Source organism: Talpa europaea (assembly GCF_964194135.1).
Source record: "Talpa europaea genome assembly, chromosome: 2".
Taxonomy (NCBI): domain Eukaryota; kingdom Metazoa; phylum Chordata; class Mammalia; order Eulipotyphla; family Talpidae; genus Talpa; species Talpa europaea.
In genome coordinates this window covers 153,595,956-153,623,462 of record NC_140068.1, presented here as the reverse complement: position 1 = coordinate 153,623,462, position 27,507 = coordinate 153,595,956, and the positions used below count along the sequence as shown (strand labels likewise).

At 42.0% G+C, this 27,507-nt stretch overlaps 1 protein-coding gene across 1 annotated transcript in view; it reads right to left on the bottom strand.

Moving 5' to 3' along the window:
• Positions 1-26,830, bottom strand: part of RANBP9 (RAN binding protein 9) — a gene marked incomplete at both ends in the record, with an annotated part of 79,678 nt that extends 52,848 nt beyond the window's left edge. Inside the window, 2 exons of the mRNA XM_084228647.1 lie at positions 12,430-12,541; positions 26,266-26,830. Of these exons, the coding sequence (XP_084084773.1) occupies positions 12,430-12,541; positions 26,266-26,830 (677 nt within the window). The remainder of the gene's footprint in view (positions 1-12,429; positions 12,542-26,265) is intronic.
• Positions 26,831-27,507: the final 677 nt, after the last annotated feature.

Sequence of the window (27,507 nt, the reverse complement as noted above, 5' to 3'; positions counted from 1 at the left end):
CTTTTCCTTCCAGACTTGTCTGTCCCCTTCTGCCCCTGAGACTTATGGCAAGCTTTCAGGCCTCCGTGCCTTGTTTTGGGTCAACCCTGCTTGGCGGGGCGTTTACCCATGAGGGGAAGGGTAACATTAGGTGTTAATTGGAAATTATTTTAAACTACATTCTTCTCTTTCTTCTGTCACACACTAACTGTATTAAAGTTCCTTTCTATTGATGGTCTTATGCACGAGAGCATGTTTGTCTTTCCACAGCAGATGGCAGAACCTATTTAGATTACATAGGTTTGGGAGTCATGGGTTTCCCCCTCATTCTGACCACTAATAAAATAAAAAACAGAAAATCAATTAAACTATTTGAAAGATCAATAGAATTAATAAACTTCTAGCTAACTTAAGTAAGGAGAGAAAAGACACAATTTAATATCAGAATGAAAGAAATCAATTACTAACAATAATATCACTATTGATCCCATGGACACAAAAGGGATAAAGGAATATTATAAACAGTTCTGTGCTCACAAATTTAATAATTCAGGTTTAAAGGGTCAATTTCTTTAAGGACCAAGACTCACAAATAGACAAGATATTCTGAATATTCCTCTATATTGAAAAAAAAAAAAAACTAAAAAAAAAAACCTGAATTAATAACAGCTTTCCCAAAAGGGAAACATCCATGCTTAGATGGTTTAATTGGTGACTCATATAAAACATTTAGGGAGGAAATGATACTGCTCTCTACAATCTCTTCCAGAAAACACAAGTAACAGGAACACTGCCTCTATCATTTTATGAGGTTACTATTATCCTAAAAGTAGAACTGGATAAGATTACCAACATGAAAGGAAAACTATAGACCATTATCTCTCATCAATATAGATGTAAAAAAGAAACCACAACAATATAATAGCAGATTTAATCCAATGATGTGTAAGAGAAACAATACAACCAAGAGGAATTTATTCAATATATGCTAAGCTGCTTCGATATTTGAAAATCAATTAATATAAGCCCTTTATTTCATCGATAGGCTAAAGAAGAAAACTGATGCGATTGTAACAACAGATGCATAAAAGGGCACTTGACACACACTCTTTTTTTTCATAATTAAAACACTCAGTGAACTAGGAAGAGGGGAAGTTTCCTAACTTGACACAGAACATTCCACAACACCCCTACTATAGCTAACATCATACTCAATGGCAAGAAACTAGATACTTTCCCCCAAGACTGGGGACAGGCAAAAATATCTCCTGTGCTACCACTACTGCTCAACACCGTAATGGAAAATGGAAAACCTAGTAGAGCAATGAAAATTAAAGATAAATTGAAAAGAAAGAAACAGAACTCTGCTGCTGACAAGAATGTCTATATGGAAAATTCCTAAGAATAGACAAAAAAAAAAAATCTTGGAACTAGTAAGTGATTCTATCAAGAATGGTGCTCTAATGCTAATACACAAGTCAAACACTAGTTCCTACACACCAAGAATGAACAAATGGAATGTGAGATTAAAAACACACCACCATTTACATTAGCAACAAGAAAAATACTTATGTATAAACCTAACGAACGACATATGTATAACTTATGATGATTAACACAGAAACTTTCATTTAAAAAAATAAAAGAAAAACTAAGTAAATGAAGAGATATTTCATGTTCGTGGGTAAGATGGCTCAAAATTCTACCAGTATCATCTTTTCACAAACTGATTTACAGATATAATCCCAATCAAATTCCCAGCATATTACTTTTTATGGGTATAAACAAACTGATTCCAAACTTTATATGGGAAGTTGAAAAATCCAGACTAATCAATACTGAAGGAGAACAAAGGAAAAAAAAAAAAACTGATACTATCTGATTTATAGACATATTGTAAATATATAGTGTTTTTTTAACCTTTTAAAACTTTTTAAAATTTTTTACATCACTGTTCATTTTTAAACGTTTGCTTCCCCCTTCCCACCCCCTCAGGTGGAGTCCCCATAGAGTTTTCTTCCCCAGTGCACCTGTGCACTATCACCTCAGTCCCCTGTGCGCCTCCCTCCCTCCCTCTGATCCCTCTCCTTCCTGCTCCCCTGCAGGATGTCTCTGGTTTATAATTGTCAGTTTTTGCTTTGTTGTGTTTTGTGCTGTTATTTTTTTTACACTGTTGTCTTTTTTGGTTCCCCTATATTCCTGCGATAAGTGAAACCATCCGATATTTTTCTTTTTCCTTCTGAATTATTTCACTGAGCATAATTCCTGCTAGCTCCATCCACGTTGCTGTGAATGGCATGAGTTTATAAAGAGACAGTATTTAAACAGTATGAGTTTGGAAAAAGTAGACAAACAGATCAATGGAAATGAATCAAGACATCAGAAATAGATCCACAAAAACACAGTAACATTTCTGGCCTAGGGCTTCCCATATGTCCCTGCATGGCATGGGTAGGTTCTGTGAGTACAAAAACTTCTTTCTTATTTCCTCTGGAGGCTGTAACAATTTCACCTTATCACATGAACATTCTTGGAACTGCCACTATTAACATACAAAAGAAAGAAATCCAGGAATATATACAGCCAATATTACAAACTAGTAATCATTACATGACTACCTAAGCCAGTTTAATTACTAACTTAGAGCATTTTGACTTCTTGTCTGTGATACAAAACCCGTTCCGATTATAATGCTACGCTGACAGCCAAGTACCTATCTCTGTCTACGGTACCACCCCTTCCCTGTGCCCACGAAAGCACAAGGATCACAGAGAACAAAAATTAACAGGATCTACTTCTTGCGTCTTTTCCAGAGTCCACAATAATATAAATCAACTCTTCAATTGAGTACTTCTCCCATTACTTCTAAAAGAACTACATAAAAACACAAATTAAGGCCTGACTATGTTGACTAAGATGGTCCTCAAGTAACAATTCATTTATCCTGCCTTTTAAGTAATAATTAAGATAAAACTCTAAGATCAACAAAAGCAGAATACTACACTCTTAAAGAGTTCTTCCAATAACTCTTTGTCAAACAACTTCATCTGTAGTTAATTACAAGCTAACATAACTTGGTTTTCTGACATTTTAAAGTAGTTATAATATCAAATATAGGGTAATGAAAGAACTTATCGGTTATATGTAAATTCATATACTGTTTTTCAACTCACAGGCACTAAATTACTTATGACAAAGTGACTTTTTTTTTTTAAAACGATGTATTTATTTATGCATACGAGAACTGGGGTACAGGCCAGAGGTGTGGGGGTGGGAGCCGGGGCGGGGGGTGGGCAGTGAGAGGATTCACCAGAGACAGAGTGGGGAGCATAACAGGCAGCCTGACTGAAATACACTGCTGAGGGGAGCAGCGGGCGAGACAGGAGAGGTCTGCTGCACCACGTGGGTTGCTCCCTGGCCGGCCAGGGGATCAAACTCGGGCTGCAGAGGCTGTGGACAGCTTCACAGGTTGCGTCTTAACCCCCTGTGCCACCAGGGAGGCCCCGATTCTGTACTTTCTAAATCACAAAGATAAAATTACTGGGATGGAGTTCTAACCAGCCTATGTATGTATCCATCCCCAAAGAGTTACTATTATCATTTTAAACTTATCAGGTACTCCTCCTGAAAACCCTACCAAATAGCTAAGAAAAGTCAGAGTGTGGGACCAACCGACCATTTCTCCTCATTTTGGAGCACTTACTTTCACCTAAGTGATTCCAGCAGCAGGCACATAGCAAACACTCAATATATCTGAGATTCAAAACAATCTTTTATCTGGTTCTGAAAAACACAAATTAAGGCCTGGCTATGTTTACTAAGATGGTCTTCAAGTAACAATTCATTTATCCTCCCTGAAATATGATTTTAAATAATACATTCATGATGACAAAGCTAAACAACCTTATGGTTTTGGTGCAAGATTATTGGTATCTAGGGATATTATTAAAATGGGATTTTCTCTCTAAACTTTCAATTAAACTCAAATTAAGGTAAAAGTATAGGTAGTGATACACATACAAATAATATGTTTTTTAAATCTTTATGTGATGCAAATACACCTTAAAACATTTTTCTTTCTTAGACTATACCAGTAACCTCAACTACTAGATTGCTCTTCTAACTTACCAAATCTATAATTTTCTGTCCTGCTTCAACCACACAATTCAACTTTTCTCTCTAAACAACTGACTACAGGGCCTCCCTGTGGTGCAAGGGGTTAAGACAAAACCTACAAAGCTGTCCACAGCCACTGCAGCACGAGTTTGATCCCTGGCCAGGGAACAACCCACATGTCGCAGCAGACCTCTCCTGTCGCGCCCGCTGCTCCCCTCAGCAGTGTATTTCAGTCAGGCTGCCTGTTCTGCTCCCCACTCTGTCTCTGGTGAATCCTCTCACACACCCCCACACCTCCGGCCTATACCCCAGTTCTTGTACGCCTAAATAAATCTTAAAAAAAAAAAAAAAAAAAAAAAACTGATTACACAGAGTAAAACAGTACTATGGATGTAAACTGATGGAACATCAAATTCATAGTTTTAAATCTCATAGTTCCTTAATACTTTTACTTTGATGAATGGATATTTACTAAGTTAACTACATATGCATGGGGCAATGTAGTTTTAAGCTGGAGGAAGATATTAATAAATCTGTTCTCATGGAACGAACACGCTAATGGGAAAGACAGATATTAAATAATTAAAAATATGATGAAAAGCTATGAGGGGGGAGTAAAAGTGCAATGTAAGTAGACAACAGATGAACCTAATATAGATTGAGGTATAAGAATTGTCAAGACGAGTTCTGGAAATTGATTTATGTTCCAATTAATTGCATAGCCCATTCTACATTCCAATTCCAGCCCTCAGAAAAGGAACTCACCTCTCCAGTCTCTCTTGGACTCACTCCTGATTCCTTCCTCTCTATTTATATGTTTCTCCCACCCAAACCAGGTTGGATACATCTTTTTGAAGTTAATTTGGTCATTTGTACCAGTAATTCTACTTCAAGGAATTTTTCCTAAAGAAATTTTTTCATGCATAAAAATTATAATTACAAAGGAATTAGAAACTACCTACATGCCAATAAAATAGCTATGGGTTGCCTCAATAAAGCACAACAATCTACAGCACAGCCAAAAGCAAAACAAAAAAGTTGAGAGCTTTTATTCTCATGGGAAAATGCTTAACCATGTAAGAAATAGTCATAAATATGTAAATGAGCATATAAATAGGATAAAAACTAAGAACACACAAGTATCTTTACAATATAAAAGTATATATAAAAAATGGAAGGAATGAGTTGAATTATAAATAGCAATTATACAAGATTAAATCGCCTTCCTCACATTTTTCTGTACTTCGAATGTTTCAAATGGTAGTATATTATTTTTCTAAATGGATGGTAAAATGTTGTTTCCCACACAGCAAGACAACTAAGCACTGCACTGACTGCATCGTCTCCACTCCTTGTCTCTCAGCCTTTAACTCACGACATTCACTTCCATTCCCATTCTGTTACAAGGATTAACCACCTCCTAAAAGACAAACCCAGGAATACCTCAGTTCTTTTAATTGACTTCTTTGACTTCTAACATACAGCATTCTCTGGGATCTTTCTCTGACCATTTTGCCTCAGAATCTTTAGCTCTATGCTCTCCTCCCATACAGCCTACAAAACGGTGTTTCAAGAGTCCATCCTAAACCTCTCCTTTTTTTTTTTTAATACTACATATTTGGATGATTGTATAAATTCCCAAGGCTTCAATAAGTAATATGCTGTCTCCAAAAATCAACCTTCAGCTCTGTTCTCATAAATTCCACGTATGTTAGTCAAAGACCTACTATCAAATACTCATCTGGATATCTCACAGCAATTCAAACTTTATTCTCATCATCTGCAACTTCAAGGCAGCACTTTGTTCCAGTATTTGTTATTTTGTTGAGTCACAGCACCATCTATCTAATCAACATCCAAGCCAGAATCCTCAAGTCATCTTCAATCATTTCTCTCTCAGCAGCCACCCTGCCACTCTCACCACCTGATCAACTTTTTATGGCTTACAGTCCTAAGTAGCTAAGGAATCTACGTCCCTCCCTAAACAGATTAAGACCTCAATTTAAAATCGTAATGCCCAACAGTCTCAGACTTCTCTATTTTTCCGTTTAGCCATCAAAGTCACATCTCTGAAATGCACATCCCATCATTATCAATCCTTGCCAACAATAAATACATACCCTTCCCACCCAATACTGTCTTTTTAAAACAGTTATCACTGCCTTACTCACAGACTGAAGGCTCCCCACTATGTAGTTCCCTAGCTAACACATTGTTTGTTCGATGCCTTTGTTCAATATTCTGTGTTTTAATTTGCCACTTAAAGCTAATCAAAACTACTATATATACTACTATACTACTATATATATTATATACTACTACTATTCTCATTCATACTACTCTAGTAGTCAAAATCTTATCTTGTAAAGCCAATCAAATACTATTTCCTTTATAAATCTATTTCTTTGAGCTAGAATTAATCATTCCTCAGTTCATATATGCTCTTACACTTAAGTACTTAGAGTATATTAATCGAGAGTTATTTGTATGTCTGCTCCTTGTTCTGCCCCACTGGTACCCAAAAACACTGAATTCGGTATTCCTGAGGACAAGGACCCACAATTCAGTTCACTCAATGTGTTTATTGAGTTTCTACTAAATGTCCTCTACTACAAACTATCCTCTACCAGGATTAGACAGAGTTGAATAAAAATAATTTCTTATTTATACTCACACAGCTGCTGACATCATACATTAACATGTTCAATATATGTTTGTTAAGCTAACATATTGTTTGCTTGATGTCCTTTGTTCAATATTCCATCTGTGTTTTCATTTGGAACTTAAAGCTCTTCAAAACTAAAAGGAAAGGTCTTTTATTTCTTTTCCACTCCCCCAAGAAATGCTCCAGAAAGTCAGCATGCATAGAAAGAATATTCTGAAGTCTGCACTTTATTATCAGAAGAATTTAAGGAATAAGAGATTGGATTAACTTTGCCAGTTCTTCCTGATTTGCTGTCAGAGTAACATCAATATTTTGTTTAAAGAGCTAAAGATACAACTCACAATAACTTGTAATTCTAAAAATTTTCAAATAAAAAATTTATTATCTCTCACATTTAGGATTAACTGTATGTGGAGACTGCTTCTGTTAGTATGCATAATTTAAAAGTTGAATGAAATTCCTGAAACTGAAAGTACATTCGTAGAAACAGATTACTTTTAGAAATTCATCTTGGCAGTCAACAAAAGTTAACAAGAATGTAAAGTAGACATATATCCTTTAAGTATGTCTCCTAAAAAGAAAGTCATACAGATAAAGTGATATAAATTTTTTATTGCAAATGCATTTGAAATTTATTCCTAAATTAACAGCAAAATTTGGAAAGACGAAAAAATGTTCATGTCAATTATGATGAGGATAGTGCAAATCAAAATCACAGTAAGATACCACCTCACTCCCACAGAATGACCTCTTCTCTCTCTCTCTCTCTCTCTCTCTCTCTCACACACACATACACACACACACACACACACACACACACCCAAAAACCAGAAACAAACGTTGTGAAGGTGTGGAGAAACAGGAACCCCTGTACCATATTGGCAAGAATGCAAACTGGACCAGCTCTCATGGAAAACAGTATGGCGTTTACTCAAAATATTAAAAACAGATCTACCACATGACCCAGCAATTCCACTCCTAGTACCCAAAGAATACAAAAACACTAATTCAAAGGGATGTATGGGCTATGTTCATTGCACCACTAATTATAATAGCCAAGTTATCTATGGAAACAATCGAAGTGCCCAATAGCAGAGGAGTAGATTAAGAAGATGTAGTCTATATACAATGAAACATGACTCGGCTACAAAAATCGATGCATTCCTGCCTCTTGCGACAACATGGATGGAACTGCAGGGGATTATGCTTGTGACGTAAGTCAGGAGAAAAACAAATACCAGATGACAAAACTCAACCAAACCCTAGAACTGTAACTATGGAATTGGGACTATTCGTGAGGGAGGGGAAGGATGGGCGAAGGGGAGAATGGTCCCAGTGGACAGCAAGTGTCTTGGAGGGGGGTTTGGTGTGCTAACATACATCTGAGGAAATGTTCCCCTAAATCATATGCATTGTTCTAAATCCATCTTACCTCGATAAAAAAGAAGTAAAAATTTCAGAAAGGCTATTTAGTCCTAATAAATTAAGCTTATCTTGTTTAGGTGATAAACATATAACAAGCATCACAGTTTCTTCCCAAGGAGGACCTAGTAACAACACACAACAGCTCTTGCCATTTCATGAGAAAACTTGTTGGAGTGACAATTTCTCTTTAAAATCTGAGATATTAGATTTAACTACCCGTCCTAAACATACTGTTTAAAAGATAATTCATATTTAAATTAAATATAATAAACTCTCAGAGGACCAAATACTGCTGCAAATGAAAGGTAACAGGCACTCTTTATGGTCCATTTTTACAAGGACATTAGGATTTAGGAAGCAATTTTTGTATCACTTCACACAGCTCAATACATCACCAAAAATAACATTTCTTGGCCCAAATTAGTAATATGACTAGCCCTTTTTGCATAAAGGAATTGTTCTTCCCTAGAACTTTTTAAAAATTACCAGGGATTAGTAAAATATGACCAAAGAAATAACAGTATTCTCCAAGAATCTACAGGAGGTAAGTATTTTTCTCATCCATTCATTTATTCATCCATATGAATGTTAGCCATAAATTAAGTATTGCAGTAACAGAAATATATCTTAATTCCTAATCACTGAATTTGTAGCCATATACCACCAGTAAGCAAACAATTAAACAGTATAGACAGAATTACAATCTGCCCAACTTGTAAAGAAAGTATAGAAAGGTCAAAATCCACCCCCCCCCTTTTTAAAAAGATTTATTTATTTATTTATATAAGCACTGGGTACAGTCAGAAGCGCGGGAGGGTGAGAGAATTCACCAGAGCCAGAGCGGGGAGCAGAACAGGCAGAAGGACTGAAGCACACTGCTGAGGGGAGCAGCGGGCGGCCGGAGAGGTCTGCGCGCCACGTGGGACCCTCCCCTGGCGGCCGGGGATTGAACCAGTGCTGCAGAGGCTGCGGGCAGTGTTGCAGCCCAGCGCTCAACCGCTGAGCCACCGGGGAGGCCCAAAATCCCCTCTATAGGAGCAGAAAAGTGACATAAAAAAAGGTATCTTTAAACTAGTATTTGCAGAATACCTAGTTAAACTAGGCACAGGTGGCAAGGAGCCAGAGAAGATTGCTATAAAGTGGAATAAAAGAGACTGCATCTAGAGCTAGAAATGTGAGCCAGCACAGAAGGTCAGAGAACTACAGGGTATGTTACGAGTGAAAGGCAAGTGAGAATTAGGGATTCTTCAACACATTAGTCACTAGAGAAATGTAAATTAAAGCAAGAAATCACTGGATACCTACTATAATGGCTTAAAATTTTTAACAAGAAAACCTGACAATACCAAGTCTCACCAAAGAAGCAGAGCAACTGGAACTCTCATACACTGCTGATGGAAATGTGAACTAGTCGGGCTACTTTGGTAAACAATCTAGCAATTTCCTATAATGATAAAAATGTACTTAATTTATGATGCAGCAATCCCACATCCAGATAATTACCAAAGTGAAAAGAAAACTCTTATTAATACAAAAACTTACATAAATGTTTATACTGCCAAAAACTAGAAACAACCCCAGTGGGCAAGTGCTGCGGTTCATTCATTAATATGCCACTTTAGAAAGGACAAAACTAGAGAGACAGAAAGCCAATCAATGGTTCCCAGGAGCAGTCACGGAAAGGAAGGTCTACAAAGGGGCAGGGAGGAATGTGAGGGTGATGGAACTGTTCTGTCTACTGACTGTGGTGACAGTCACAAGACATTACACAGCAGTCAAAACTCACCGACCTAAACACTAAAAACAAAAAAATTTTACTACACTTGAAATACACCTTGCTTTTTAAATTAAGGGAAAAAAAGAATGAGGGATCCTGGCAAGAGACGAGACTGGAACATCATAGAGCTACTCACATCATAAAGAATCCTGCTAAGAAGTTTTAGATTTTATCCTCAAAGTGTAACAGGGTGGTCCCCAGGAAAGGGGGAGGTTCCCTGCCCCACCCAAGGGAGGGTGGAGCTGAGCAGAAAGAAGAGAAGCTGCAGAAGAGACTGAGGAAGGAAGCTGGATGGAGCCAGGAGACCTGGAGGAGGCGCATGGAGCCTAGAGACACGTGAAGAAACTGCGCTTGCCTTTTGGTCGTGGACGGGGTGACACAGATGTGGGTGAGACCCGTGGGGAGGTGACCATGGCAGCTTTTATCTTGATGTTGATTTTGCTCTTTTCCTTCCGGGCTTGTCCGGTTGTTTGTGACCCTTTTCTGGGGGTCCCCACTGGAAGATGCTTTAGACTTGTAGCAGGCTTTGGGGCCTTGTTCTGGGCCGATCCCATATGGATGGAGTTTTACCCACGAGGGGACGGGTAACTCTGGATGCTTCATTTAGAAACTAGACTCTTTGCCTTACCTGTATTGTTTCCTAGTTGTATTAAAGTTTCTTCCCATCAAAGTCTCCTATGTTTTGTGTTGATGCGGCGGATGGCAGAACCCATTTAGAATAAGCAGGTTTGCGGGGCTTGGGCTGCCCCTCTCCCTGTCCTATAACAGATTTGGCGTCCAACGTGATTTAGGACAGAGCCATCCGTGGTTAGTCAGCCCCAAATTATCTCAAAAGGGGGTACACACAATTCAGTTCGGTATTAGAAAAAGACACTAACAGTTATAGACTGGAGTGAGAGCAAAAAAGGGAGCACTGGGAGGCCAATGAACAAATCACCTCACTAATTTAGGGGCTAAATTACCAAGACCTAAATAAGACAGAGGCAGTAGAGACGGATAGAGCAAGTTAAATTTAGGCAGGAAATTCTCAAGTTTCTAGCAAAGGTGAAACCACTAACCAAACTGGTTTTGAGGAAATGATTCTAAGGAAACTAAATTTAAATACTTGTGGAACATTTAAACGCAAGCTTCTGATCAGATTCTCAGCTCAAGGGAATAACCTGAGATGTAGTTTTAGATATGAGATTCAGTGGCTATTTGCAGGCAAAGATACCATAAGTAGAATGAAAGGCAAAAGGAACCCAGCATTATGGGACTGATGATACAATTTGAATTAAAAAAAAAACAGCTTAACAATTTGAATAAAATTTGAATAAAAAAACCTAAAAACTAGTTTAACAGCAATAAGAGTTAGGAATGGTTACACTAATGTGCTTAGTCTAACCTGGGATCTCTCAACCATATCACTGGCATCTATGACTTCATCTTTAGGTTGATTACCCTGGGAAAACTGAACTAGTCAAATAAAAAGTTATCAATGAATTCCAAGATTTCATTTTCTATTTCCATATTGAAGACACTGAGAATATTCAGCAAATAAAAAAGGGATAATCCAATACGTACACTTACTAAACCCAGAAGAAACATTAAAGAGGGTTAAATGATTCATTTCAAAAACAAATCAATTTACATACCCTCATAACTTTATCTTGATAGCTGGATAAATGACTCTATAGTTGCTATAAAGAAATCTCTGACCAGATGAAGTTATTAGGATACCCTAAGACAGAGCCAGTGAGTCTAGGTAATTATTTCTTAACCAAAGCTATACACCAACATCTGCCTATCTTGCCCAAACTCTACATCTGAATATGATGATTTAGGAACTTCTGGGCTAAGGCCCAAACTATTGTATTTTTAACTGTCCCATAACTGACTCAGGCATATGTATACATATGCACGCATGCCCACACGTGCGCACACACACCACATCCCAAGTTGAAAAGTGATTATGAAAAGGTTGATTAAAGATCTACAAGGAGTTCTAAGATTCTGAAGCACATCCTAATCCCTAGGAACTGCCTCCAATTCAGAATATAAACATACACATTTCCCTGATCTAAGCCTAAAATTCTGAGTCCCAACTCCCATAAAATACCTATGAATCACCTTTTTTGGCTTTGGTTAACCAGCTTTGAGAACACTAATTAACTTCATCAGAATTCAGAAGAAGGCAAAGTCAGAAAAAACTTGGAAAATGAGTCACTATCTATTGTTTAATTCCAAACCTCTGTTTTAATAACAACCCTATTAGAAAAATTTCACCAACTCAAGCAAGCTTAGCTTCAACTAATATTTAAGCAAAACCAAATCCAACCTGCTCTACTGGAATAGGCAGATTCCACTTTTCCAATTACCAAAATTTCCAGGATTCCAATTTTCCAATTACATAATAAACATTATGAATCAAAACAAAAGTAATTATCCAAGAATAACAAATTATTTTCCCACCAAAATTTAAACTTACCCATCTCTTCCTTTACTGACAATTTTTACTTCAAAATAATAAATCCCACAGGCTGCTGGTATAGGATGTGTGGCTCGAACTGATGCTGCATCTTTTGGGGTTTTGCCATGACCTGCATATAAAACAGGAAGGAAAAAAAACCTAATGAGACGTTCAAATGAAAAATCTTAAAACATGCTTCCATCAGTACAAATATCTAAAGACTTCAATGAAATATTTATCATCACAATATAGTAAGCAAATATAGCCCCTCAGCTATGGAATTTTACACATTATTACTAGTTTTAATAAAATTTCAGAATCTGAAACGTAGCAATAATCCTTTGTGCAAATCCAAGGAACCTAGCAATAATCCTTTGTGCAAATTAAAGTGTTTTGGCATATACTATATATATATATATATATATATATATATATTTTAAAGATTTATTTATTGGGCCTCCCCTGGTGGCGCAGTGGTTGCGCGCTGGGCTGCGAAGCTGCCCACAGCATTTGCAGCACCGGTTCGATACCCAGCCACTGGTGAGTGTCCCACATGGTGCGCAGACCTCTCCTGCCGCACCCGCTGCTCCCCTCAGCAGTGTGTTTCGTCGGTCTGCCTGTTCTGTTCCCCGCACTGGCTCTGATGAATTCTCTCACCCACCCGTGCTTCCGACTGTGCCCAGTGATTGTACAAATAAATCTTTTAGAAAAAAAAGGGGGGGGGTTATTTATTTATGCATACAAGAGCTGGGGTACAGGCCAGAGATGTGGGGGGGGGGGTGAGAGGATTCACCAGAGACAGAGTGGGGAACAGAACAGGCAAATTGACCGAAGTACACTGCCGAGGGGAGCAGTGGGCAAGTCAGGAGAGGTCTGCTGCGCCATGTGGGTTGCTCCCAGGCTGGCCGGGAATCAGACTCGCACTGAGTGGCCGCGGATTGGTTCATAGGTTGTGTCTTAACCCTTGCGCCACCAGGGAGGCCCCTATACTATATTTTTAAAAAGAAAAAAATAAAGGCTGCATTTGGAGAACATGACAAGAACGTGGTCTTAAATTTGTTAGGTATAAATTGGCATATTATTTATAAAACCCCTAAACATTCTTACCACATGGCTTACTTTTCATATCAGAAGTATCTACATTACAAGTACATTTTTTAAGTGAATTTATAGAATTAGTTTTAATAGGCAAAACAGCTTTCTTACTTTAAGAATTTACATTTTTGTTCTTTGATCATCATTATTAATTCTATACAAAGGATGATCATAATCAGTTACAACCTACTGAGCACATAACTAATCTCCAGCTTTCCTTTAAGAAACAGTAATGATTTTATTATTTTATTTCTTAAAGAAAAATTATAATGGCACTTAAAACTTTTTAAATTAACTAGTCCTCAAGTCTGATCACTTCACTCCCAATTACCTCCTCTGCCCCAGGCACAGGTATAAATAACCTTGAAAGCTACCATCTGAACAAAATCAAGTGAACAAGAGAAAATATACCCACGAAACCACAGAAAATAAAGACAAAAGTTGAAAGAGCATTCAGAAAATACCCTGTGAGACAAATCTCAATCTCCAAAAGAACCTTATGAGAAACAACAGTCTAAATCACTAGTTAGGTGTTCTAGTTAGCTAGGCTTCCCCTAATACAAACTTATGTCGTTATGTCACTCCTGCTATAACGCCACCCTTCATAGGTAGCAGAAGTCTCCTTCTCCAATTTATCTTATTTGTTTTAAAACTAAATACCTTCTTTTATTTAAGTCAAAAATTATATCTTACCTATACAATAACCAGAACACACCAATGAGATCATTATCTTTCTTTACCACACACTTCATCAAATCACCAATGCATACCCTATCATTAAACGGTTTGTACCTCCAATGCCAACTAGCACATGTTCACAAGACCCAAGAGAAAACGGAATAAACTCAGTCACTTTTCCCCCAGATCATGAAAACTTGTGTCCATAGACATGTTATGGGCATCACAACTTCTCAGCCTGATGACCACCTGAAGTTGATAAATCTGGTTAGAAAGATGAAAAGTGAAGCAGCAATACGTAGACACCCCTAAAAGTTCTTTAATATGTGTAGGTTATATATCTACACGGAGCTACATAGAAGAAAAAAATAACAGCACAAATCTGCAGAATGACACTATTTTTTAAAAATAGACATTTAATAAATTACGGCTTCAGAGAAACATCTTTCTTCTGTAAATAACTGAGTTGCCTGGGGAAAGGTTATGTAAACTAAATGCATTTTTAAAATTTAGATAAAAACAGATCCCCCCAAAAAACCAAACCCCAAACAGAAGTCCTAACTTTTATTACTGGCTTTAGCTTTTTGGGAAGGGAAGTAACCAAAACATTTAGGGAAAAGGTAATTTCAAGATATACTTAGTAATAATGATAATAGCATACATTTACTACTACATCAAAGACATTGCTCTGAGGGCATCATAGCACTCAAAAACAATCCACAAAACAGGTGTATTTGTTATCATTTCATAGTTGAGGAAACTAAGCAAAGATAGAGAAACTAGCACTGCTGGGTGAGAATTCCAAACCGGGAATTGTGGTGGAATTTAAATCAAGAAACCTGACCCAGTGGGTGCTCTGAACCCACTGGAAGGATTCTGTTACAATGAGTATTCTGGGAGCATTTCACATTTACTCTCATTTCCTATTCTAACTACCTCTGTGGGAAAAGACAAAATATCAAGAGCAAATAATCTCTTAAAGCATTAGGTGCTTTAATACAGATTTTTCTCATTCAACATCTGTGAGACAGGTAAAATTCAACCTCATTTTAAGAATGCAGAAATTGTTACGCAGATTCAAAATTAGCAGAACCATGTGTTAAATCCATGTATGAACTAAAATCTACATTTTCCCATTATCCAAAAGTAACTATGAAGAACGACACAATCATAAACCTGTAAGATGCAGTGCCATTTATTCACCATGCTCTACAGAGACACTACAGATTCTGGGTTAAATGGATTTATATTTAAATTAAGTTAAAATACCTAAGAAAAAGTAGAGTTTTAAAACTTACAGGATTCATACTATTTCTCAGGTGAGGCTAGAATTATCAAAAGGCCCATTTCCAACAATGCTCATGTAGCAGAAAGTTTATCACCTGAAACTCTGTAGTGATCAAAAACAAACAACAAATCACGTACACACGGTAGTGGCAAAAGTAAGTTCTGGTAGCCATGCTGAGGCGATCAGCACCATCCAAGTGTACATTTTCAGCTTCACAGTCTTCAAGGCTAAATGCTACTTCTATGGCTCAAGAAGAAAATGAATTTTTATTTCTTCAGAACTTAACACTAGCAAGGTTAGTTCTTTCCACCCAATCTGTTGACTGCATTTAGGTGAAATGGAAGGTTCTGAACAAAGTCTACTCTCTGTCCTCTTCCAGTGTCCCACCTGTAGCCACCAATTACTTTTCCAGAAGTATAAATCAGCCCTCCTGGTACCACTGTCCCTCAATACAACTAAAATATCTCCTTAAAACCCTCCCATTCGGTGTAGGAAAAAAAGAGAAACTTCCCGAAAACTTTGTTTGACCTCGCTCTCCCTTTCCATTCCCTACCATCTTCTTTTGGATCCAGCCACATTCCCCCCATTTCAGTTCCTCACATTCACCAGGCCACAGTGTCTTGCCCATGTACACCAGGTCCTCACAGGTTTTCTTCAAAATTGTTTCATTATGTTGATGAGGGAAACAATGACGGGGGGGGGGGGAATTGATTTCTGGGGGCCGCTGTTTGTGTGGAATCTGCGTGTACCCCCACTTTCACATGGCTGTCCTCGGGATACTCTGATTTCCTCCACCATCCCGAGGCTGTGCATGTTAGGGTCACTGCTGGGCCTGGCCTGCCCCCACCGCGTGAACGTGGGAGTGCACCCTGGGGTAGAAGGGCTTCCTGTGCAGGGTGCTTCCCACCGCGGGCCCTGAGCTGACACGAGTTAGTCGGAATATGAATACATGAATACAAATGACTGCTGAACGTTAGCAGTGTTTGGGGTCTTTATTTAGATTAGCAATGTTTCCGTGACCAGTTTCCAAGCGAGGACTTAAGGTGGTCCCTCTGCTGACAGAAAGCTCCACCCACCCTTCCCTCGCAGCCTGACTTGGTCCCTCTCATCCTCTAGATCTCAGCTCGAGCTTTACTTCTCAACTCCTTCTCTAGCCTCTCTGACTTAGTCTAACCTCCTTTTTATCTCTCCTCATAGTAACAAGTACCTTTTCCATACAACATTAACACACACTTACTTGTGATTATTGTTTTGCATTTTTGGCCCTAGACTTTGTTGTCAATTACTTTCACTCTAACTTTAACCATTCCCCTCCCGGAACCACACTCTGGATTCTGACATAACCTGAAATATTTCATCTTAGAAATATTAAATGCTAATAAAGTCTGTTATTCTACACATATTAGCTCACATGCACTTGACAAATTTAAGAACGATGCCAGTATAATAAAGCCATTTAGGGGCCTCCCAGGTGGTGCAAGGGGTTAAGACGCAACCTATGAAGCTATCCCCAGCCAGGGAGCTACCCACACGGCGCAGCAGACCTCTCCTATCTCACTCACTGCTCCCCTCAGCATATCAGTCATTCCTCCTGTTCTGCTCCCCACTCTGTCTCTGGTGAATACTCTCCCCCCCACCCCCGCACCTCTGGCCTGTATCCTACTTCTTGTATGCATAAATAAATAAATCTTTAAAAAAAAAATAAAGTCATTTAGTTCCTATCTTCGTTTTGCCCAGTAAATCGATGAACTAAAAGAAAAAATCTTAGCAATATACAAAAGGTCCTAAGTGAAAAGCACCGGGAATCCTACAGAAGTACATTCCCGTAGTGCCCACTGTCCAGGAGCTTCAGAACTGACACTCTGGCTGCGAGGTTGGCCATCTGGGGAAAATTCAAATGCAGTACAGATTAAAGGTGTTAAGGTATTTTCTCTGCTTTTATCAGTAAGGACTCACGCACCTCCTGCATATTTACTTATACTTTTGGTTATGATTCGATACTATTTTATTTTGTGGACTGAACCATTCCACTTTAGCCATTAGGAGTTTTTCCAGTTGGCTTCTCTGATTCTCTGAAATACCTGCATTGTGGTTTTTTGGTTTTGTTTGTTACTTCCTGGCACCACAGCTGGAGGCTTGTCTTATGTATTTTCTATCTCAGTCCTAAAATCAGCCATTTCTTCAAGAAGCCTTAGCTCCTTTCACTGGTATTTACTGACATCAGAACAAAGACAGAAGTGGTAGGTATATACCTGGTTACTGGGGTGTCACTGCTTTTAGGCCCTCGCATCAATCACGGCTAGGAAATGGATGCATGCACAGTATAGATGTGTACGAACATGTCTGTATTTCTGTACGTAACCATGTGTGTCTACACTAAGCTAAACAAAGGCTCACACTGATGTCTCCAACTCTAATCCATGACCACTTGGACCATCCCCCCCCCCCCCCCCCCCGCCTTTTGCTTACCTGTAAAATTCCACTAGAACAAGTTGAAAACCTGGCTCCCATCATCCAGGATTCCCTGTCCATGCATCTATTGCTCAATACGAGTACACATGCATGGCAGTATCAGGATTGTGAACTACTATGCCCATGGGACACAACTTTATCAACTACGATTCAGGGTTTATGCAGAATCTTTCATCTTTAGTTTTCCTGATTTATTTCCAAAGCCGCATAGGTCAGCACCTGACCCCACCTCTTCTCTGAGATTGTTTCTTTTATTTGTAACTCAGATTGTTCTGTCACGTTCTTCATTCTAGCCTGGAATTTCCACCTCCCTCTTACATTTTTTTTTAAAATTTTATACATTAATATTCACTCTTTATGCTATAAAATTCCATGGGTTCAATAAATACGTAGTATTATGTATCCACCCACACGACAGTATCTTACTTTCTCTGCCCTAAAAAAAATCCCCCATGCTTTGCCTATTTTACCATCTCTCCCTCCCTCCAAAACCTTAATAACTACTCTTTTCACAATCTCTATAGTTTGGCTTTTTCCAGAATATCATATAATTGAAATCATACAATACATAAGCTCTTCAGACTAGCTTGTTTTACTCAGCAATATGCACTTAAGATCCAAATGTGTCTTCAGAGAAGGATCATTCATTTCCTTTCTATCACTGAATAATATTCAATTGTATGGCTGCACTACTCTTCATCCATTCACCTACTGAAAGACATCTTGGCAGCTTCTTGCTTGCGCTGATGATGAGAAAAATTGCCATAAACAATCATGTGCAGGTTTCTGTGTGAGTGTAAGTTTTCAAACTGGCTGGGTAAATTACCTAGCAACTATGTTTAGCTATCAGAAACCGCCAAACCCATCTTCCAAGGTGGCTATAGCATTTTGCATGCCACCAGCAGTGTATGAAGTTTCTTGTTGCTCTGTACCCTCACCAGCAATGAGCACTATGAGCTTTTTCTTAGACTATAGTCATTCTAATGCTAAAGGTACACATTTTTGTTTTGCTCAAAAAAAAGAAAGAAAGAAAGAAAGAAAGAAAGAAAGAAAGAAAGAAAGAAAGAAAGAAAGAAAGAAAAAGAAAAAATGGTAAAAACAGCTAAACCCTGATGGAGATTTTTTTATCTGAATTAAACCACTGTCAAGCAGATATGACTTTAAGAAGGAAACCTGAACCCCAAATCAAAAGCTGCAAAGGACCAGACTGTGCCTATACCTGTGACACTGGGCATAAATGCCAGTGGAATTTACCGGGGTTTGTGTTTTATTAGCATTGTTCTCCTCTGCCGTGCTCTGGTCACAAAGTCACACAGGTCTCAAGTGGTCTTCTCTAGCCCTATTTTCTCCCACAAGACCTATTATTTTTAGTGTGCAATGCTGCGGAAAACAGGAGGCTGTCCCAGCAACAAATTCTGGAAGTACAGCAGGTGAGTGTACATCTCCCTCTAGGATGTACCGCCTATCCTCTCCGCTGTCTGCAGACAGCAGTCTACATTTCCTGTTCAACATCAAGGAACGCCAAATCCCTAACCTCTCCCCTACCTTTCTTCTTCTAGGACTGACTAGAAAAGGTAATCACTTAGAAATTCAATATCCCTGACTTGCCTCCTGTGCCTAACTTTTCATCACACCCAACCAGCAAAACCTCAAGTTTATATCAATAATATAATCCACCTTCCCTACTCCTGCAGTGCATAATTGGCTTCACCTAAATAAAGTCCCACAATTGGGCCTCCTTGGTGATGCAGGTCGTTGAGCGCAGCGCTGTGAAGCTGTCCGCAGCCTCTGCAGTGCAGGTTCGATCCCGGCCGGCCTCAGAGCAACCTACATGGTGAGCAGATCTCCCCGACTCGCCCGCTGTTCCCCTCAGCAGCGTATTTCAGTCAGCCTGCCTGTTCTGTTCCCCACTCTGTCTTTGGTGAGTCCTCTCACCCTTCCGCACATCTGGCCTGTACCCTGGTTCTTGTATAAATAAAAATAAATTTTAAAAAATAAAGTCCCACAATTCTTGCAGTCACCACTATGAACTGTCCTCAGACTTCAGGGCCTCCCTGGTGGTGCAAAGGATTAAGTCTCAGCACTAAGAAGCTATCCACAGCCACTGCAGCACCAGTTCGATCCCCAGTCAGGGAGCTACCCACATGGTGCAGCAGACCTCTCTCCTGACTCGCCCGCTGTCCCCTCAGTAGTGGATTTCAGTCAGTCTGCCTGTTCTGCTCCCCACTCTGTCTCTGGTGAATCCTCTCACACACATACACACCCACACCTCTGGCCTACACCCCAGCTCTTATATGCATAAATAAATCTTTAAAAAAAAAAAAGAGATTATACTCCAAAAGCTTTAATCAGCTTTTTTCCTATTCCCACATTCAATGGTTAGTCTACCTTTTCATCATTCCCTTTAACCTTTCAGTTCTCTACTAGAACTCACTGAACAAAAATTACCTTGCCTACTTTATCAAAAATGGGGCTTAAACAGGCCACCATTATATAGGATCATGTTCTACTACTTCCTTCTTTCCTATTACCAAAAGCTCTGTCTCCACACCTGTCTCCGCCCCGTCCACTGCTAGCAGAGGAATGCACACACTCCTTTCCTCGTCAGGACTTCCAGCCTGCGCTCCTGAACCGTGCTCCTCCCTTTCAGCTCTCACTGTCAGCTTTACCAGCTTCTATTCTCATCCTTTACGTCTTTACCATCCTTCCCTTCACTCTGTAAGGCCAGTGTCCCCAAAATATATACATTTTCATAAATCATGCGCCTCTGTGCAATAAAGCACTGTCAGAAGTGCTCTGAGGCTGATGGCAAGTATGATTTTTTTTTAACTTCAAGGTAATAAAAACTGGTATCGTTACTATCTTATTTATTTGTTCAAATATATGTCAAATTTTGTAGACATTTGTTGGGACTCCATTACCTGGACTAAGAGAATAGCTTTAGCGTTACTCCACGGTCAAAGCAAAATGAGACTTACTTAGAAATGATACAACGGTCTGCAGCACAGTATTTCCCAAAGGGGTTTTAAAGATAATCTTTATTATGTAGATTTTTATTTTATATTCTGAGATCAGACGCTAATCTTCAGGTAAAATGTAATTCCACTATCAGTCATTAAAGAAAAAAAATCCTGCCTTAACTTGTGTCCTCCTCTAGGTCGTCTAGATCTTCATCTCTCTCTCAAAAGTAATCTATGTCGATATCCCTTCTGCTTGGTCCCTTCTCCTTACTGATTTTTTTGTCACCCCACCCCACCCCATTCAAACTGCTCTCTCAGTGTTACAATGATCTAGTTTCCAAATCCAATGAAAAATTTTTGTCCCTACCCCATTAAATCCATCTGTTCCATGTGACACAAAAGATCACTTCCTCATTTCTGCTATTCCTCTGCTTGGCTTCTGTGACACCGAAGGCTGCCCAAGTACTTCCTGAACTGTTTCTTCTTGGGGGGCACTCAGTCTTTTAATGTTGGTGTAGCTCAAGGGTCTACCTCTGGCGCCCTGCTCTTCTCTAGACATAAGCATTCCTTGTTCTGAGCTTCAAATACCACCTAGGAGATTTTCAAATCAGTCACGACTTAGACTATCCCTGAGCCAAGGTCAATCACAGCACACGCTAACCCTTCCTAGAAGAAACTGCCTCACACACTCTTCCCACTAACAGAGGTGGGACTTAGCCTATTCTTACATTGGATGGACGTTTTATAGACCATAACCACCCCTACACCTTTACAGCCGATTCAACATAGGTCAGCAACTGATGTGAAAGGCGCCAATTCACACCACAGTCCATGGTGAAAACCGGCCCAACTGAACGTGATGGCGACGAGCTAGGTCGATCTGATCTGATCAGTCTCTCGGGAATCTGAAACAGGGAGAAGCGCTAGGCGTTCAGCAAGGGGGAAAAGAAAACCACCAGAAACCAGTGACTGTCGCCGGGTCACCTGAACTCTAGTCATGAACTACAGCTGCTGGACTGACTTAAAGACATCTTCACTTAAGACCTATTCCTGTTTCTTCAGCCTCTCCCGGTTTCCATGAAGTCACAACTCCTGGCTAAGAGTCTCGTGTTTACTTATCTTCCGAATTATACCGTAATCCTCCCTTGCAATCAGGATCTGGTTCATGGTTCACTGCAAGAACAAAGCTAGAAATCCACTGACTGCTCTCTCTATCCTGTCAGCATTACTGTACAACTATCCCAAGTGTGTCTGCTCTTCTCCACCCCGACCACTGATTCAGGTCCTTATTCTCATGTGGTCTACGGCAAGAGTCTTGGACTGAGTCTGCTATTTCTAGTCTTGTACCCCTTGAATCTATCTTCAAATTAGTTGTATGATGTGACAAAAAATGCAAATATGAGCCAGTCACTTTCTATTTAAAATTCTTTCATCATTCCTTGTCTATATCTATATCCTTATCTATATCTATATCAAATATTCTAGAAGGCCTCTTTCAATCTTTTTCCAGTTGTTCCTCATCCCACTCCAAAAATGTCAACTGCTTGCCAAGACAAACATATATAAAAACGCTCTCATCTATGTTTTTTCATTTGTAATGTCCATCCTCTCCTCTTCCCCTATATCATCTTTTCAGACTGAACCTTGGCCTCATCCCCTCCTGGAAACTGTCCCCGACCCACCAATTTCATCCTTTCCAGTGTCCAGGACTCTTCCAAAGTCTTCTAACACTTCCCTTACTGTACATTTATGTCCACAGAGTTCTTTAAGTCCAAAGACAATAAATACTTATTCATGCGAGTTCCCAGAATGTGGTACAAAGTAAACATTCACTAAAAGCTTGTTGAATAAATCAAAGAATGATAGTAAGTTATCATTACCACTGTTGTGTAAGTATGACTACTAGTGTCACTGAATTCTTGCAGTTAATTGGTATTTTTAAAGCTGAATGTCCCCAAATTTTGACAAAGGGATCCCTGAGAAAAGCTCAGTTTGGCTTTACATTCCTTGATTTTACGAAACATTGCTGTATCACTCCCATAATCTTAAAAGACCTTTGTTTTGGTAGGCAAGCAAAAAATTGCTGAGATTTGTTTACCTTTAAGAAGTATAAGAAAGTAGACAAGCAATTGCATTCAGGAAGTATTAAAGGCCTAGTGACTGGTGATATTGAGGGGGAGAGGGTGTTGGACATCCCCAAAGTGCAACTTATCCGGCTACTGTTCATGGTTCAAATAAAAAGTGCAATTTACTATTTCATTGCTTTCACAACTTTCACTTATCTTTTGTTTCTTCTAAGCAAACCTAGATCAGCAAGATCAAGGTGTCTGGACTTTTTCCACGGCATTAGTGTGTTCCAGGTAACACAAACCCCTGAGGAAACACTTTCAATATCAACTAATCTTCTGAAAGTTCTAAATGTATCACTAGATTTTACATATTTGAGATAATTAAGTCTCACGCAAATTGAAATAGGCGATACAGCATAGTGGCAAGAGTACTAAATTTAGAAACTGTGAAAATTAACTTCCAATCCTGGCTCACTTGTGACTAGGAAAATCTAAGCTCCAGGTGCTCCCACTTTCTCATATCTAAAATGAGAACTGCACCACCAAACCCACTGAATATGTACACGGTGTACCTGTAAGTATCAAAATGTTTTGTAATGTAAAATGTTTTGTAATGTAAACTGCTTTGTAATGTAAACAGTGGTAACCTCACAAATATCTAATGCAATCTGTAACTGTCATATTCATTAAATGCTTTAAATCAGAATAGAGTTACCATTACAAGTAAGTCTAAACTTAATCACATTTGTATTTATTCCAAGCTGACAAGAATCTTAAAAATAAAAGGGGCCATCCCCAGTGCTTGAGTAGCTGGGATGTGACTGCTAAGCAAAAGGTCCTTTTAAATTTTAACATACAGTATGCACATCATCCTGCTAGTCCTCTGCAATCCAATCAGCATTGCTGCATGGCTGGCACTACTTAATATTAATCCCTTCAAAGCATGAAAGGAACTGTACTGCTTCCAAAAACAGCAGTTCCAACTTAGAATAACATCTTTAAAAGAGAGTAAGTTCACAACAAAAGAAACCAAGATATTTCTACTTCAAGGATAAGGAAAACCCTCATCTTCTGGAAAATAATTATTACTGACCCTTTTGAAATTCTGAAATATGCAAAAATACTTTATTTTTAATGTAAAAGTATCCATACTGCTTAGGTAAAAATCAACACAGCACATTTAGGGTAATTATAATCCACTCCTCTTTTTTTTTTTTTTTTTTACTTCAAAGTTTTATTTCCACTACCTGTGACACTTCCCCTTTGCTCTTTTCCCCTGCTACTTGGACAGAGTTGCCTAGCACATTTGGTGTGGTCCACTCAGAAGGGACAAAGAAAAACAACAGGAAAAAAAAAAAAACACATTAAAATAACAAGACAAGAGGAAGAGGCAGTAGAAGGGAAAAAAAGAAACTGTTTATGACCAAGGGGAAGGGAGAGACAAAGGGGGAGACAGAAAGAGGGAGAGGAGAAAGAGATTACCAGCAGCGAAATCTGGCCTTCCAGAAATCCTGGTTTATGTTTATAAAAGTTAATGTTTCCAGAAAGTGAATGTGAGTATTACACAACAGAAAGTAATAAAGAGGCCAACAGGAATAACTGAGACAGCAGTGTCATAAATACTCCAAACCCCGAGCAATTTCACAGAAGCATACACTTTCCTGACCCAATCACCAGCTTCATGTAGGAGGAGGGAGAGAACTAATGAAGCCATGTTACGGTACTCAATCCTATGTAATCATGAGTCTGAGATAGCATGAGAACGCAGAGCTGGAAATTTCCTTTACCAACCACTCCGTTCAAGTCCCTCATCACTCAGAGGAAGCCACTCGAGGCCCGGTTTTAAATCTTACACCAAAAATCACACACGATGGCTGGACTCAGGAAAGCTAGGACTCTCTGTTCAATAATCTTCCCTATCTCCAGGTTCTAAAAGGTAATTATTAACTATCAGGTGTAAATTTAAAATAAAGTTCTGTCAAGTCTAGCAAACGGGTTCTGGTAGCCAGAGCAGAAGTAAACAGTGCGTAACACAGCACCGTTTACACAAATTAAAAAACAAAACTTAAACAACAGCCTTCACAGCGTATCAACCAAATGTCCTAACTTAACACCGAAGTTCAAGATTTAAAATTTTCAGCCATTTAGACTGAGGAGCGTAACTTTCCAGACTGAAAGTCCCTCTGGTGATGTACGGGTACAACTGAGGACTATTCAACCAGGCCTATTTCCTTGCCTGATTCTTTGCAGCCAAGCCATTACTTAGATTTCTGTTGCCATTCTCCTGATTAAATAGCAATTCATTTATCAAGTTTCTACTCAAGTTTCAGTCCTACACACTTCAAGAAGTTTACCACCGTGCTGCTTATTCCCTCTACTACAAGTCATCGGGATCTGATCAAGACCCTCCTCTTGCAGCCAATCAAGACGGGGCTGCTTGAACAGAAAAGCTCCTGCTTCAGGTTTGGGGCCTAAAAAAACACTGGATCTGTTTCCGGCCAGACGGATATCTTATTTTTTCCCCCAGACCAGTAAACTTGCAGGGCGCTATTAATTTGGGCTGCAAAGACTCCCACGTACATTTCCAAGCCCGCACACACAAGTGATCCGCTGGACGCTCGGTCGGAGCGCAGGAGAGGCAGGCGGGGTCTGCGCGCCTGGGCTTTTTTTCAACCGCAGGTGTGAAAACACAAGGCAATCTTCTTCAGAACACTAACATTTTCAAACCCTTTTTCTCGGCGAGACTCCACATCATGCCACCCCAAAAGCCTGTCCAGCCCACACGGGTAGGCTCCGGCCCCCCTGGGAACGCGCACACGCCGAGTCTCGCCTCCCACCCCCCCACCCGGCTGCTGGCACCCGCACCCCGACGGCGAACTTGTCCTCCTCCTCCCCGCAGACCATCCCTGGCCTAATTTTGGATAAAATCCTCCACTGATCACTCCTCCCCCTGCACAGCCCTGCTCTCCCTTAATTAGAAATCCTACCTCAGGGCCGTGCCTCCCCCCGCGGAAGGGGGAACGCCTGACCCCCCATCACCTGCGGAACAATGTGCCCCGAGTCGGCGCCCCTGGGCCGCTGCCCCGAGCCCTGAGCCTCGCCTCCCCGGGAAGTCAGGCGGCGAGCGCGTCCTGTCACCCCGACTCCCCCAGGGGTCCGGCCCGGGCCTGCGAGCGCCGAGCCCCGACACCGAGGGGCGCAGCCGGGCCCGGAGCGGCGGAGCCGGCGGCGGGGCCCCCGAGGCCCCGGCCGGGGGGGGGGGTCGGCGCCCCACGGCCCGCGCGCCCCGCACCTTTGTAGTGCACCCGCAGGTTGTTCTGCGAGAGGCCGATGTAGCTGAACTTGTCCTTCGGGCTCCAGGACCGCGGCAGCGGCGTCTCCTGCTCGTCCACGGCCGGGTAGAGGCGCCTGAGGCGCCGCTGCAGCTCCTTCTCCTGCTCGTTCAGGGCCGAGTCCCCGTGCGGGAAGGGCGCCGCGGCGCTGCTGCCCGCCGCCAGGGCCGGGGCCGGGGCCGGGGTCGGCGCCGGGGCCGGGGCGCCCGCGGCCGGGCCGGGGCCCGCGGCGAGGCCCGGGGGCGCGGGGGGCGCGCCGGCGGGGGCGGCCGCCGCGGCGGGCGGGGGCGGCGGCGGCGGCGGGGCGGCGGCGGCCGGGGGCGGCGGCGGCGGCGGCGGGTGCAGGAGCAGCGCGGCCGCCGCGGCCCCCAGGCCGCCGCCCCCGCCCGCGCCGCCGCCGGGCGAGCCGGCCGGGGAGGCGCCGATGCTGGCGGCCGCGGGCGCGGGCAGCGCGACTCCGGGGCCGGGGGCCACGGCGGGCGGCGGCGGCGGCTGCTGCTGGGGCGGCGGCGGCGGCCCGGACATCCCGGCCGCGACTCAGCCTGCGGCCCCGCGCCTCTCGCTCCTCCTGCGCGGCCTCCCGGGCGCTGTGGCCGCGGCCGCCGGCTCCAGGCGCCCGTCCGCCCGCCCCGGAAGCAGCGCGGGCCGCGCGCCGGGGGAGCGCGGCGGTTGGGGGCGAGGCCGGCGGGCGCGCGGCGGGCCCGGGGCGCCGGGGGCAGCGGGCGGGCGCGGGCGGGCGCGGAGGCGGGGGGCGGCGGGGAGGGCGCGCTGGCGGCCGCCGGGCCGCTGCTCTGGCGGCTGCTCCCGGCGGGCGGGCGGGCGGCGGGCGGGCGGCGGGCGGGTCGGGCCGGCGCGAGACGCTGCGCGCGGGCGGCGCTGGGCGAGGGGGCGGGGACGGAGGCGCGAGCGCGGCGCGAGGGGCGGGGGCGCGCGGGCGGCCGCGGCGCTGAGGCGCTGAGGCGACGGGCGGCCGCGGCGCTGAGGCGCTGAGGCGGCGGGCGCGGACCCCCTGGGGCCGGGCCCGCCGCCGCTCGCGGGCGGGACTCGGGGCGCCCCGCGCGGGGCCCCCCCCCGAGGCCCCGGCCTCCTCCTCCTCCGCCCCCTCCTCCCCCGCCCGCCGCCGCGGCCCTCCCCGGGAGAATCTCCTCCTACTTTACTTCTTTTTGTTGTCGACGCCCCACCTCCCGCCGCGGGGTTCTCGC